We start from the raw sequence: 13,424 nt of genomic DNA on the forward strand, positions 1-13,424 counted from the left end.
AGAAAATGGAGAGGGTGAGAATGTAAATGTATTTGTGAATGTATTTCTTTCTCTCTGAATATGCTTATTCAGGAAGGGATGAGAGAGGTTTGTCTTGTTCTTTTTCGTTTCTCTCTGTTTACTGCCTTTCCATTTGGAAGAGGTATTATTTATTTCCTCTTTCTTATTTGGAAAGTATAGATACCCATTTAGATTCTGGAAAGGTAGCACAAGAGATTTTTTTTTCCTTTTCTGTTTTGTCACTTGTCAAAAGGAATTCACTGAGAACCAATTAATCTGTACTTGTGAGTGTTTTATTATTATTATTATTATTATTATTTTGTCGGTACTTCACATTGCTCTTCTCCCATTCACATAAAGTTCCCTCATATTATTTTGTTTTTCTTTAAAAAGCCTATTCATTACACATTATGGGGCTGGTTATGTATTGCTTATGTAAGTAAAATATTGAAGTGGTTATTTTTGCTACTGGAACTCTTTCAACCATTTCAATTCTTTTTGTATTATTATTCTATTTTAATAAATACAAGGAAAATGAATTATAATAAACGTATAGTTATATCATATGTATGTATCTATATATACATCAAAAAATTTTTTCGGTTATTCTTATTCTCCTGGAAACAAAAAAAGTATAAATATATATGGTATGTTATTACGTTGACATGTTCAAACTTGCAATACATACATGTTTTTTGTTTCTATGTTAAAGGCATAATAAATATTTTTATTGTACTATTAGTTTGATTCTGAATTCTATTTATCTTTATCTAGGATCCATAGTGAAGGAAAATAAAAAAAAAAAATAAACACCTGCAAAAGGCATATAGGAAAATATTCTCTTTTTGACCAGTGAGCATAGCACAATACCTATTTTACAAATTGTAAGTAAAAATGTGGGACCCATTTCGCGATTTTGACCGCCTTCTTAACCGCATGCATTCCAGCGGCGTTCCTGGTTTCATTACTTCTACCGTTCGTGGAACGTGGGTGCCGGCGGTGGACCTTATTGAGAAGCCGGACAGCTACAAACTCATCGCAGACTTGCCCGGAATGAACCGCGAGGATGTTTCAGTGGACATTGACGGCACTCGCATCTGCATTGGAGGCAACCGCAAGGCATTGGCAAAAGAAGACGAGGGCCATCTCACTATGATCGCAGAACGTGGCTCTGGTCGGTTTGAGCGTTGTCTACAGCTTCCGACACCTCTGGTAGAGGACAGTGTAAAAGCCAATTTGAAGAATTCAGTACTTGTGATTGAGGTAAAAAAGGATAACGTCAAGTCAGACCGCACATCAACTCCTGTGAAAATTCAGTAGTACCAACGTCAAATTGCCTTAATTATTTGAATACCAAAAAAAAAAAAAAACAAGAGGGGAGGGAGGAAGAGAAACGTGAAAATTTTTTTATCTCAGAATGTTGCTTACTTACCCCCATATTTGGTGCTTTGTAAAGGAGAAAATTGAAAGTGATACGCAGAGAATACGATCGAATGGGATGGATCTGCTAGCAGGAAAAAATAAAAATCAAGGCAATACGATGTCTTTTTTTTTCTCATACTCGGACGTTTTTTTTCTTTTTTCGGGTTTCGCTTTTCACGTGTTTTATGATTGTGTTAATATTGTCTTTCTTCGGTCTATTGCTGCTGTTTTGTTTTTCTGTGTTGAGATCCATGCATTGTTTTTCACGTTAGTCGCATGTGACTTCAGCTTTCCACATTAGCTTCTTTGTAACCTGTTTTTGTTTCCCTTTTTTTTTTCGACCACTCTAACAACACCGACAAAACGAGAAGAGTAGGTCTAGAAAATGCCGAAGGGAAACAACGCGATCCCCCACGTGCACCAGAGGAAGCACTGGAACCCATGCTCATCGCAGAAGGGTAACTACAAGGTGTTCCTCAACCAGCCCGCACAGAAGCTGCGCCGCCGCCGCCTGCGTCTGCTGAAGGCAAAGAAGGTTTTCCCGCGTCCTCTCAAGGCCCTGCGCCCACAGGTGAACTGCCCCACAGTGCGTCACAACATGAAGAGGCGTCTTGGCCGTGGCTTCACACCGGAGGAGCTTAAGGCTGCCGGCGTCAACCCCCACTTCGCCGTGACGATCGGTATTCGTGTGGACCGCCGCCGAAAGAACAAGAGTGAGGAGGGCATGAACATCAACGTGCAGCGCCTGAAGACGTACATGAGCAAGCTGGTGCTCTTCCCACTGAACCACAAGAAGGTGCAGAAGGGTGAGGCATCGGAGGAGGAGATCCGTGCTGCCACACAGGACCGCACACGCTTCGGTACAGCGGCTGTTGGGGGACTCGTGACCCCCGCTCCGGAGCAGAGCCGCAAGGTGACGGAGGAGGAGCGCACAAAGAATGTGTACAAGTTCCTCAAGAAGAACCACAGTGCTGTTCGCTTCTTTGGAGTCCGCAAGGAGCGTGCGGCCCGCAAGGAGGCAAGAGAAAACGAGAAGAAGTAAATTTACTTTGGTCTGAGCTGTTCGATACCTACTCTTTTTTTTTACCTATTTTTATTTATTTTTAAATTTTCCTATCAGATTGCCGTTTTGGTAATAAGTAGCATGGTATTCGCAGTTAGGTGAAATGTCTTCCTCGCATTCACGGGAATATTTTTTCTTTGTTTTTTTTCTTCTATGTTTCTTTTCCTTTTCTTTTTTCTTTTTTCTCTTTTCTTATTTGATTTGTGACTCCATCGCACCACTCAAGAGCTGCAGCGCCAATGCCGAAGGGAAACAACGCGATCCCCCACGTGCACCAGAGGAAGCACTGGAACCCATGCTCATCGCAGAAGGGTAACTACAAGGTGTTCCTCAACCAGCCCGCACAGAAGCTGCGCCGCCGCCGCCTGCGTCTGCTGAAGGCAAAGAAGGTTTTCCCGCGTCCTCTCAAGGCCCTGCGCCCACAGGTGAACTGCCCCACAGTGCGTCACAACATGAAGAGGCGTCTTGGCCGTGGCTTCACACCGGAGGAGCTTAAGGCTGCCGGCGTCAACCCCCACTTCGCCGTGACGATCGGTATTCGTGTGGACCGCCGCCGAAAGAACAAGAGTGAGGAGGGCATGAACATCAACGTGCAGCGCCTGAAGACGTACATGAGCAAGCTGGTGCTCTTCCCACTGAACCACAAGAAGGTGCAGAAGGGTGAGGCATCGGAGGAGGAGATCCGTGCTGCCACACAGGACCGCACACGCTTCGGTACAGCGGCTGTTGGGGGACTCGTGACCCCCGCTCCGGAGCAGAGCCGCAAGGTGACGGAGGAGGAGCGCACAAAGAATGTGTACAAGTTCCTCAAGAAGAACCACAGTGCTGTTCGCTTCTTTGGAGTCCGCAAGGAGCGTGCGGCCCGCAAGGAGGCAAGAGAAAACGAGAAGAAGTAAGGCGGAATGGCTCGTTTTTTTTTTTCATTATTTTTCTTTTAAACATAAACAATTAAAGGGAACTATTATGTGGTCTCATTGGTGTTTTTGCTATCGTGCAGTTACTGTGTATTCGTCAAGTATACCTCTTGTTATTGCAGTTGCATGTTTCTCTCTCTTTCTTTCTTTCTTTCTTGCAGGATCATTGAGGCAAAAGATAAAGTGAGCAAAGTAAAGTGCACTCTTTTTGGAGAAAAGTCTGGGTATTCTATTTTTTTTTTGTTCTTGAGGGGAGTTTTACAATGCTACGTGACAGATTTGCCCACCTGCGTATCCAAGACAGCGATTCGGATTCGGATGATGCACGTAGAACAACTCGACCACAAGAATCGGCTTTTTCTGCTCCTGCAGTAGCGGAGACAGGTTATGTCTCGCAGGTGCTTCAACAGACTATCACCAAGTCAGAAAGCTCACAGGTTGTGCTGCAACCGGCGGAGGATATTATGAGCAGGGAGGAGATGCCGAAACAATCTGCGAAGGATTGTATAAGAATACCAGAATCAGCAGGTTCTTCTAAAAAAGTGAGCGTGAGAAATAAATCAACACCATCTGAAAGAGATGTTATCACCAAGTCCCAAGCTACAGCTCCAAGTGAATCAGAGGTGAACAGAAAGCGGATATCAACACCATCTGAAAAAGATATTGTGCGAAGGTCAGACTTAATAGCATCATATAAAAGAGAGGTGAACTTAATAAAGGTATCAACACCATCTGAAAGAGATTTTACTAAAGAAAATTCTAAACAATTATACAATGTTTTAGATCCTCCTATAACCCCTTCTGGTGGATCATTCTCACAGGGTGTTCAAGAAAGACGTGGTCCACCAAAAAGAGGAAGTATTAACAGTCTCACTGCGTCAGAACGATCAAAACAAGGGAAAGAAGAAAGTGGTTCAGTGAACCTGTTAATGATTGCTCAAAATAAGGAAGCAAAATTAACTGGGCATTTATCTTCCGCTAAAGAAGATTTAGTAGAGGAACAAACTCAAGGTCAAACTATCAATATAGGATTGAGTAGTCAAAAAGAAGATAATCGTGAAGAAGAAGTTTCTTCTCCAGTAAGGGGACTACAAGATGTAGGAAGTGGGGAAAAAAGGGAGAAAAAAGGCAACTCAGAGATCCAGCAGTCACAATCGGCCTCCACACCTTTGTCAGATTCCAAGTCAAAGGCAGCGGAAATTCTTTTATCAGAAAAGTACTGGGAAAAAACTTATGGGTTTGACCCATCTAAACGGGGTTTACCATTATTTGTGGCTGTGGAACATTGTTCACCTAAGAATCCAGGAGCTGGGTCAAGGCTACCACAACGTAACTCTTTGCGAGTCAACTCTGAAGGTCCATGTTCTGTAAGGTCAAGCCAAAATAAAAGTGTAAATAATAATATTATTGCTTCGGAACATGATCTTTTAATTCCTGAAGTGTTTCGCCCGTCAGGTTACAATGATATTCATCAACAAGAAGAATCTGGTTTCACTGGGTGTCCCTTGGTAGAGGATACTACCATGATGGATACGGATGGAAAGAGTACGATTGTTGGGGTTCATAATGCAGATCGTACACTGAGTGCAGAAGAGGTAAGAAAATATGCAAAAGGAGACTCCATAAAGGAAGGTATTTCAAAGTCCTCTAAGAATTCCGTTCATGGATCAGCATGTGAAAAGGTTCCATCTAGGAAGGAACAAGTTGATGCTTTCATAGAAGATGAGGTGGAATTCAAGGAGAAGTATGAAGGAGACCATGGTGGCGATGGGAACAATAAAGAAAAATCTGATGTCTCAAAGGTAGAAGAGAAAAATCAACTGCTTCCCTCAGATGACAAAAATGTTATTCATTCACCAAATAGCGTGGTTGCAGACCAAGGTGAAAATTTAATCGAGAAGGATGAAAATCACCAAAAATTGGAAAATGGTAATTTGAGTGTTTCTGATGTTATGAACAATGCTAGAGCTAAAGAGCATTTATTGAATGGTACTTCCCACCATGCTTTCCCAGAAGAGAAGGAGAATGATGTAAAGGAACAAAATTCACAAGAAGAGGTGGACAATTCTCATCCTTTAAGGGAAGGTGCTCTACAGAATGAGAATGGAATGGTGGAAAATAATGGAGAAGTTCTAAGTCCAAATGAGCTTACTCTTGGTAATATTGAAAAACTCACTGGGGATGAATCAGGAATGGCAGGAATAGAAATACTAAATAATGAAGTTTCATACACTGAATCATCGTTGTTTATGTCATGTATTTCTATGCCGACAGCTGATATGAGAGATATGATGCGAAGACAGAAGTTCTCAAGACATTATGTACAACCAAATTATCGTCAACGAAACCAATCAAGGGCACAGAATTCATCCTTACCACCTTATCACAGACGTCTTCTTCTTGACTTGGAAGAGAAAAGAGAGAGAGATAGAAAAATGGTAGAGCGTTCTATAGAGGAGTACACCTTTCAACCAAAAACAAGTGGAAGACGTAGTGGTCGGTTGCCACATCGTGTGCATAAACCAGCTGAAGCATCCGTATCAGCATCAGCATCAGCATCAGGACCACTACCAATAACAACAGAAACGAGAGAAGCACTACAAGAACGTTCACGGGCTGGTTCACGTCGTATACCGGGTGAAGAACCCTTACCATCATTTAAGCCAGAAATATCAAAATATGCAAGAGAAACTCAGCGTCCTGCTATTCCCTATCATGAACGACTATATACTCCTAAACCAGTTTCTTTGGGACCAGATGGAGTTGTCTTATCAAATGGTGATTCACCACAACTTTCACCCCGTATGGTAGACTTGATCGAATCTTCAAATTTCGTACTTTTTCGTCCTGACATCTCTCCGAGGGCTAGAGCGATAGCGAATGGAAATCCGTTTCACCAGAGACTTTATCCATCAAAGGAGGAGTTAGAGCGACGACGTGCGAAAAGTCAATCACCTCCTGTTTCTCCCCGTCGTCCATCACCACAACGTGGTTCTGTTCAAATCTCTCCACGTTTATTGGAACGTCCTGCACCACCACCAGAAGTACCTTCGTATTCTTTTCGTCCAGAAATTTCACCTCGAGCTAAAAATATTGAAAATGTTCATCCATTTCACCAGAGACTTTATCCAGAAAAAGAACTCCTTAAACGTCGTGCGAAAAGTCAATCACCTCCTGTTTCTCCCCGTCGTCCATCACCACAACGTGGTTCTGTTCAAATCTCTCCACGTTTATTGGAACGTCCTGCACCGCCACCAGAAGTACCTTCGTATTCTTTTCGTCCAGAAATTTCACCGCGGGCAAAATCTATTTCTCGTCAGGGACCTTTTTACGAGCGATTGTATCAACTAAAGGATGAAAAAGATCACCAGGAGGGTCTTCAAAATGATTCAAATTCTGCTTTTATATCTTCTTTTCATCCGAATATTACTGAACGTGGTCAACATGCGTATGAAAACGATGATGGGGTAAGGCGAAACGTCGTAAAGCGTCTATCAAAACCCAAGGAAGTATTTTCTCCTCCTTTTGATCCTTCTCTTACCTTTCATCCTATGATTACAATGAAGGCCAAAATGAAGAAGCAAAGGAATTCAAACTCAAATCCACAACTGTTAATTAATGGGGCAAGTGAATACTAACCTTTTCTTTGTTTATTTTTCCTTCGATTACCCCATGTATGTTTTTGAGTCTTATGTAGATGTGCGGCTCACCTTTGTACGCGAGAAGCAATATATATATATATATATATATATATTTTTTTTTTTTGTTTTATCTTTCGTATGTTTTTCTTTTCATTTTTTTTTTCTTTGCTGATGTTCGGCGTCTGTGAATTTGGACTTTGTATAGGTCCTTGCTTTACACAAAGTGCAGAAAAGAAAAAAACCAACTAATTTGAAAATAAATAATATTTTTTTTTTCTCGTCTTCTTGACTTTCCGCATATATATATTGTTCTTGTACATGTATTTATAATGCTGTTCTCTCTTTTAATTTACTATTATTGAAAATGAAGGGAGGTAAAACGACGCGCTGACTACGATTGAATAGAATAACCCATTTCCCTGGGTTGAAAAAGGGATATAGGGTTTAAAAACGATGAATCAACCTTGTAGATGTAGTAGGTGCGGATCCCAGGGCAATGATGTAACAAGCTGCGTGAGTTGCACATTTTATTTTTGTTCACATTGTCTGAGTTGCGCTGGTTATTGCTCGGAATGTACAGTAAAGTCTGAGTGTCCTGCAGTATTCTGTGTTATTTGTAGTGGTAGAGAGGAAGAACTGTACCGATGTGTTGTGTGTAAATCTTCTGTATGCAAACGTTGCATACTTGGTGGAACCCCAAATCGACCTACTACTGTAGTTTGTAAGGGATGTCAAATACCATCTACTTTTGTGTTAAATTGCTCTAGATGTGGAGGAAAGATTAAGGACGAAAGCGTACGGTACTTTTGCGAGATATGTGCTGATTCGTTATGCAGTGATTGTCTTCCTTCATCTTTTGAATGTGGTGTCTTAAAGTGTCATAGTTGTTGCTCATCACCTATTCGCTGCTCAAATAGTAGTTGGACTCGATCTGTACTGGATGATCAATTGAAAAGTATTATATTAGCTATTAGTAGTATTAACAACAACAATAATAATAATAATAATAATAATAATAATAATAATAATAATAATAATAATAATAATACGGTACTATCAAAGTATAGATCTTTACGCAAATGTGGTAAGTTAGGTGAAGGAGGACAGGGTCTGGTATTTAAATGTCTAACATTTGATAATGAGGTAGTAGTATCTAAAGAGATGAGTTTTGCTGAGAGTGATCGCGCTCTATATAATGCACGGCTATTACAAGCTGAGAAGATGCGAAAACTCTCACATAAACATCTTATACGATATTTAGATGTTTTTGGTTCTGAAAATCCACTGAAAATCAGTGTAATTATGCCATATTACTCCGAAGGGGACCTTTTTAAGTTTATTAAACGACAAAAAGGAGCAATTGAAGGACATAAACTTTGTTCTATCATTCTTCAAATAGCTACAGCTCTTAATTATCTTCACACACAAAAACCGCCACTAGCTCACCGTGATATTAAACCAGATAACATACTATTACTCAACAACGAAGAACAGGTCTTATTAATGGACTTGGATCTCTGTAGTTCATGCGATACTCAACCGAGTGCAGCTTCTATAGTACTTAATGGAAGACGCGATGCCTCACCGACATTTGAATATCGTGCACCAGAGATGGCCAACTCTACAGGTTCTACAAAATCGGATATATTTAGTTTGGGTGTTGTGGCATTTGTGTTAACGACACTTCCCGAGTTTGCAATGTTACGCAACAATAAAGGCGCCACAACGGTGTTGAGTGACTCTGATTGGACGAAAGAATCCCTTGCAGCAGCTATTCGCCGGGCAATTCTTTACCACACGAAGCAGTACTCAGATTCTCTAATTAATCTTATTATTCAAATGCTGTTGCATGATCCTTCATCACGCCCCACGGCTGGAGAAGTAGTGACGGAGTTAAGTACAATTATGGAAAATCGTTTACTGCAAACTGGTAGGTGAAGAATGCTTTCTTGAATTTATTTTTCTTGTTGTTGTTGTTGCTGTTTTTTTTCCTTTTTTTTTTCTTCTTCCACTACTATCTTCTTGCTATTGTTTTTACTTGGTTCTCTTCATTTGTCAATTTTTTTTTTCCTGTTTCCCCTGAAGTGGAATTTCCTTTAATAGGGGGAGCGAAACGTACAAATTTATGAGATTTGAAACAAGAAAGAAGATGGGGAAATGATGACAAAAAGGGAATTAAAGGATTATCAGGGGTTCCGATTTCAGTTTAGCGAAAAAAACGACAATCAAAGGAAAAAAAAAAACAACGGTTATGTATAAATCCATTTACGTTTTTTCTTTTTCGCTGTTTCCTTTTCTTCTTCTTTTGTACCTAAGGTAAGCGGGTGGATTGGTTCAAGAATCCCTTCTTTTTTTTTCCTTTTGCTTCCTTGCTATTAGGTATACTCACAAACATCAGCACAGCTGATAGAGTGTATGCGATAAGAACAAGAGCAACGATAGAAGTAGATAGCTGAGTCAAAGTATATACCAAAAAAGTGTGAAGTGGATAAAAGTTACGAGAGAAGAAAGACATTTTTTTTTTATTTGAAGAATTCTTTTTTTTTCTTCTTATTTCTGAGGTCAGGAGCGTGAAGGTATTGTGTTTGCACATAACTCCATACCTACGTTTTTTTAAATATATAAATAAATAAATAAATATATATATATATATATATATATATATATATATATATTTATATATTTATATTATTAGTTTTATATATTTTTATTTATAGCTAGACATCTGCGAAGAATACTGCTATGTCGGTTGATTTCACATCAAAGGCGGTAGACTTATTTAAACGTGCCGCCACTCATGATGAGCAAAAGGAATATGAGGAGGCATACCGATGGTATATGGAGTCAATCGAAGTCTTCATGACGGCTATTAAGTACGAAAAAAGTAATCCAACTAAAAGGGATTTACTAAAAAAAAAGGTACGTGAGATTATGGAACGAGCAGAGAAAATCAAAGAATACCTAGACAACTCAAAGGAAGAAAATAGGAATAACAACAACAATACAGGCGGAGGAGGAACTGCACAGAAAACTGCATCAGTAAGTAAAAGAGCTAAAGAGGATGAGGAAGATAAACAACGTATGCGTAATGGGCTAGAAGGCGCTATTGTACGAGTAAAACCCAATGTACAATGGTCACAGATAGCTGGTCTAGAAGGTGCAAAGGAAGCATTAAAAGAAGCAGTGATTCTTCCTGTTCGTTTTCCTCAACTCTTTACAGGAAACCGAAAACCATGGAAGGGTATTCTCATGTATGGACCACCTGGAACAGGTAAGTCATATATTGCAAAAGCAGTAGCAACAGAAGGTGATGGTACCTTTTTAAGTGTTAGCAGTGCAGATTTAATGTCACGTTGGTTGGGTGATTCTGAAAAATTGGTGAGAAATCTATTTGAAATGGCTCGTGAAGCATATAAAACTGATGGTAAACCTGCAATTATTTTTATTGATGAAATTGATTCACTCTGTTCTGCACGATCAGACGGTGAAAATGATGCTTCACGACGTATTAAAACAGAATTTCTTGTACAAATGCAAGGTGTGGGTCACGAAGACGAAGGTGTTTTGGTACTTGGGGCAACTAATATACCATGGGCCCTTGACAGTGCTGTTCGACGACGTTTTGAACGTCGTATTTACATTCCTTTACCAGATGTTCAAGCGCGATGTCAAATGTTTAAAATTCACATTGGTGACACACCTCATACACTAACAGATGCGGATTGGTACAAATTGGCACAAATGACAGAGAGGTATAGTGGTAGTGACATTAATATTGTGGTACGAAATGCAATGATGGAGTGTATTCGTTCTGTTCAAGTGGCAACCCACTTTAAACGGGTGACAGGACCCGATCCAAAAGATCCCACACGTACAGTGAATGATCGTCTTGTGCCCTGTTCCCCTGGTGATCCGGAGGGATTTGCAATGACCGCACAGGAGATTGCCCAGCCAGAGTTACTAATGCCACTCCCAGTTACCATGCAGGACTTTATGAAGGCGTTGCTTACGGCTAGACCATCTGTATCCGATGATGACGTTACACAACACATCAAGTTCACAGAGGAATTTGGACAAGAAGGTTAAGGAGGTTAGCAAGGAAGGTAGACGAGGGAAAGAGAAAGATAAAAAGTGGGAAAGAAGAAAATAAAAACGAAAAATACCTCTTTTTTTTCTCTTTTTTTTTTAACCCTCTTCATTTATTTTCTTGTTAGCTCTATTTTTTTTTTTTTCTGGTATTCAGGGTTTTAAAGCCCTGCCACTGCTCTGTATGTTAGAGGGTCATAAACCAGAGACTTGTTTCACACGTTGCGAGAGAAGGAGTACGTGAGGTGAGAAAACAAAAGAGGAAGGGAAATATCTGATGGAAGTGAAATATGGAGAGTATACTTATAACACGAAAGGCAAAGGGAAGGAAAAGAAAGGAAATAAAGGAAAAAAAAGAAGAAATGTTAGGACCGTGACGTAAACTCGAAGCAAGATGATATCCCATATTTAGAAGAGCAAGAAGCAAGGATCAAGTAAAAAAAAAAAAGAAAGTGAAAGTGAAAATGAAAAATAATATTGTGCAAAGCCCCCAAAAAAAAAAAAAAAAAAAAACATAAAAGAGGTGTGTGTGCATGAGAGAGAGAAAGAAAGAGAGAGAGAGAGAGAGTTGTTTACACACGTTACCTTCTCTACCTTTTCCAACAATTCGGTTTGATCTGGGTAGTTGACCTTTCAAGAAAAAAAAAGTGATGATTGTATGTATGTTAGACGTAGATGTGCCTGTGTAACTTCATCAAGTATGCCTGGTTTGTTTATTCTACTCTTTCTTTTTACTTCTCTTCTGCTTTTTTAAGTTCTACTACTACAACTACAAAAAATAAGAGTAATCTAATATGGAGTCTCGTCGCCGTGTCACCAGTAAGCTGGTTCTCTCTCGCGAGCCCCCACTGATCAAATTTACACAGGAAGATTTAACTGTGGAACGTCTTCCGGGACTCAAATATGTAAATCCCAGCAAGAAACATGTGATGCGTGATGAGTTTTCTGACCATATTGAACACATCATGTACGACCCACGCCCACAGGAGGGCTCTCATTCTACCAATCCTATTTCTATGAGTCCGCTTCTTTGTGAACTTGCCGCACCCCGTCAGCGTATTCACTTCAACCCAAGTGAGACAGTTGTGGGTATTGTTACATGTGGTGGTATTTGTCCCGGTCTTAATGATGTAATTCGATCATTAACCCTTACGGCTACCAAGGCTTACAGTGTAAAACGTGTAATTGGTTTCCGTTTTGGTTATTGGGGTCTCTCAAAAAGTGGTGCCCACACTGCTATGGAACTGTACCGCAGTTCTGTTACAAGCATTCATCGTCATGGTGGTACAATTCTTGGAAGCAGCCGTGGTCCACAGGATCCAAAGGAAATGGTTGACACATTGCAGCGACTTGGTGTAAATATTCTTTTCACTGTGGGTGGAGATGGAACACAACGTGGTGCCCTTAAAATTGCTGAAGAGGCTAAACGTCGTGGTGCTGATATTGCTGTTTTTGGTGTTCCCAAAACTATTGATAATGACCTGAGCTTTTCACACCGTACATTTGGTTTCCAAACTGCTGTGGAGAAGTCTGTTCAAGCTATTCGTGCCGCATACGCTGAAGCTATTTCTCTCAATTACGGTGTTGGCGTTGTAAAGCTGATGGGCCGTGACAGTGGCTTTATTGCAGCGCAAGCAGCTGTGGCGAGTGCCCAGGCAAACATTTGCCTTGTTCCTGAAAATCCTATTCCTGAGGAAACCGTAATGAAGCTCATTGAGCGCCGTTTTGAGAGTTCCCGCAGCTGTGTTATCATCTTGGCAGAAGGATTTGGCCAGAACTGGGAGGAGGGATCTCGTGGTCATGATGCTTCAGGCAACAAGAAATTATTGGATATCGGTGTTGTGCTGACGAAGAGAATTCAAAAATGGTTGAAGGAGAACCGTGAACGTTATCCCAATGGTACAGTAAAGTACATTGATCCCTCGTATATGATTCGTGCTTGTCCACCCTCTGCAAATGATGCTCTCTTCTGTGCTAATTTGGCAACTCTTGCCATGCATGAAGCGATGGCAGGTGCCACTAACTGTATTATTGCTATGCGTTACAACAATTACATTCTTGTTCCCATCAAGGTAGCTACTTCAGTTCGTCGTGTTATTGACTTGCGTGGTCATCTCTGGCGCCAGGTGCGAGAGATCACTGTTGGACTTCACGATGATGTACGCGCTTGCAAAGAAACAGAAATCCGCCGTGAGCTTGAGGCAATTGGATTGATCCGTGAACGTCTTGTCAATGAGTTGTCTCGGTTGTAGACCCGCACTCCGTAAATAAGTTTGAGGCTTACCAAAAGCAGTGTTT

At 40.6% G+C, this 13,424-nt stretch overlaps 7 protein-coding genes across 8 annotated transcripts; all 7 read left to right on the forward strand.

The window, feature by feature from the left end:
- Positions 1 to 894: 894 nt before the first annotated feature.
- LSM04_001795 (Alpha crystallin/Hsp20 domain) lies at positions 895 to 1,320 on the forward strand (the record flags this gene model as incomplete). Its single annotated transcript, XM_067336294.1, has 1 exon — positions 895 to 1,320. The coding sequence occupies one exon, from the start codon at positions 895 to 897 to the stop codon at positions 1,318 to 1,320; it is 426 nt and encodes a 141-aa protein (XP_067192386.1).
- Positions 1,321 to 1,807: 487 nt separating this feature from the next.
- On the forward strand, positions 1,808 to 2,464 carry LSM04_001059 (Ribosomal protein L13e; the record flags this gene model as incomplete). Its single annotated transcript, XM_067336295.1, has 1 exon — positions 1,808 to 2,464. One exon carries the CDS (start codon positions 1,808 to 1,810, stop codon positions 2,462 to 2,464), a length of 657 nt encoding a protein of 218 aa, XP_067192339.1.
- A 260-nt stretch (positions 2,465 to 2,724) lies between these two features.
- LSM04_001237 lies at positions 2,725 to 3,381 on the forward strand (the record flags this gene model as incomplete). Of its 2 annotated transcripts, none has more annotated exons than XM_067336296.1 (1): positions 2,725 to 3,381. In XM_067336296.1, the coding sequence occupies one exon, from the start codon at positions 2,725 to 2,727 to the stop codon at positions 3,379 to 3,381; it is 657 nt and encodes a 218-aa protein (XP_067192349.1). The 2 variants fall into 2 exon arrangements, with proteins under 2 accessions (XP_067192349.1, XP_067192350.1); XM_067336297.1 differs by having other exon boundaries at positions 2,938 to 3,381.
- A 281-nt stretch (positions 3,382 to 3,662) lies between these two features.
- Positions 3,663 to 7,037, forward strand: LSM04_004017 (uncharacterized protein; the record flags this gene model as incomplete). Its single annotated transcript, XM_067336298.1, has 1 exon — positions 3,663 to 7,037. The coding sequence occupies one exon, from the start codon at positions 3,663 to 3,665 to the stop codon at positions 7,035 to 7,037; it is 3,375 nt and encodes a 1,124-aa protein (XP_067192505.1).
- A 456-nt stretch (positions 7,038 to 7,493) lies between these two features.
- On the forward strand, positions 7,494 to 8,978 carry LSM04_002348 (Protein kinase domain; the record flags this gene model as incomplete). Its single annotated transcript, XM_067336299.1, has 1 exon — positions 7,494 to 8,978. The coding sequence occupies one exon, from the start codon at positions 7,494 to 7,496 to the stop codon at positions 8,976 to 8,978; it is 1,485 nt and encodes a 494-aa protein (XP_067192415.1).
- Positions 8,979 to 9,782: 804 nt separating this feature from the next.
- LSM04_009008 (MIT protein) lies at positions 9,783 to 11,126 on the forward strand (the record flags this gene model as incomplete). Its single annotated transcript, XM_067336300.1, has 1 exon — positions 9,783 to 11,126. The coding sequence occupies one exon, from the start codon at positions 9,783 to 9,785 to the stop codon at positions 11,124 to 11,126; it is 1,344 nt and encodes a 447-aa protein (XP_067192777.1).
- Positions 11,127 to 11,920: 794 nt separating this feature from the next.
- On the forward strand, positions 11,921 to 13,378 carry LSM04_006268 (Phosphofructokinase domain; the record flags this gene model as incomplete). The annotated part of the gene is made up of 1 exon (XM_067336301.1): positions 11,921 to 13,378. The coding sequence occupies one exon, from the start codon at positions 11,921 to 11,923 to the stop codon at positions 13,376 to 13,378; it is 1,458 nt and encodes a 485-aa protein (XP_067192619.1).
- Positions 13,379 to 13,424: the final 46 nt, after the last annotated feature.

The sequence above is a fragment of the Trypanosoma melophagium genome, assembly GCF_022059095.1.
Source record: "Trypanosoma melophagium isolate St. Kilda chromosome Unknown ctg2segment0, whole genome shotgun sequence".
In the NCBI taxonomy this organism is placed as follows: Eukaryota; Euglenozoa; class Kinetoplastea; order Trypanosomatida; family Trypanosomatidae; genus Trypanosoma; species Trypanosoma melophagium.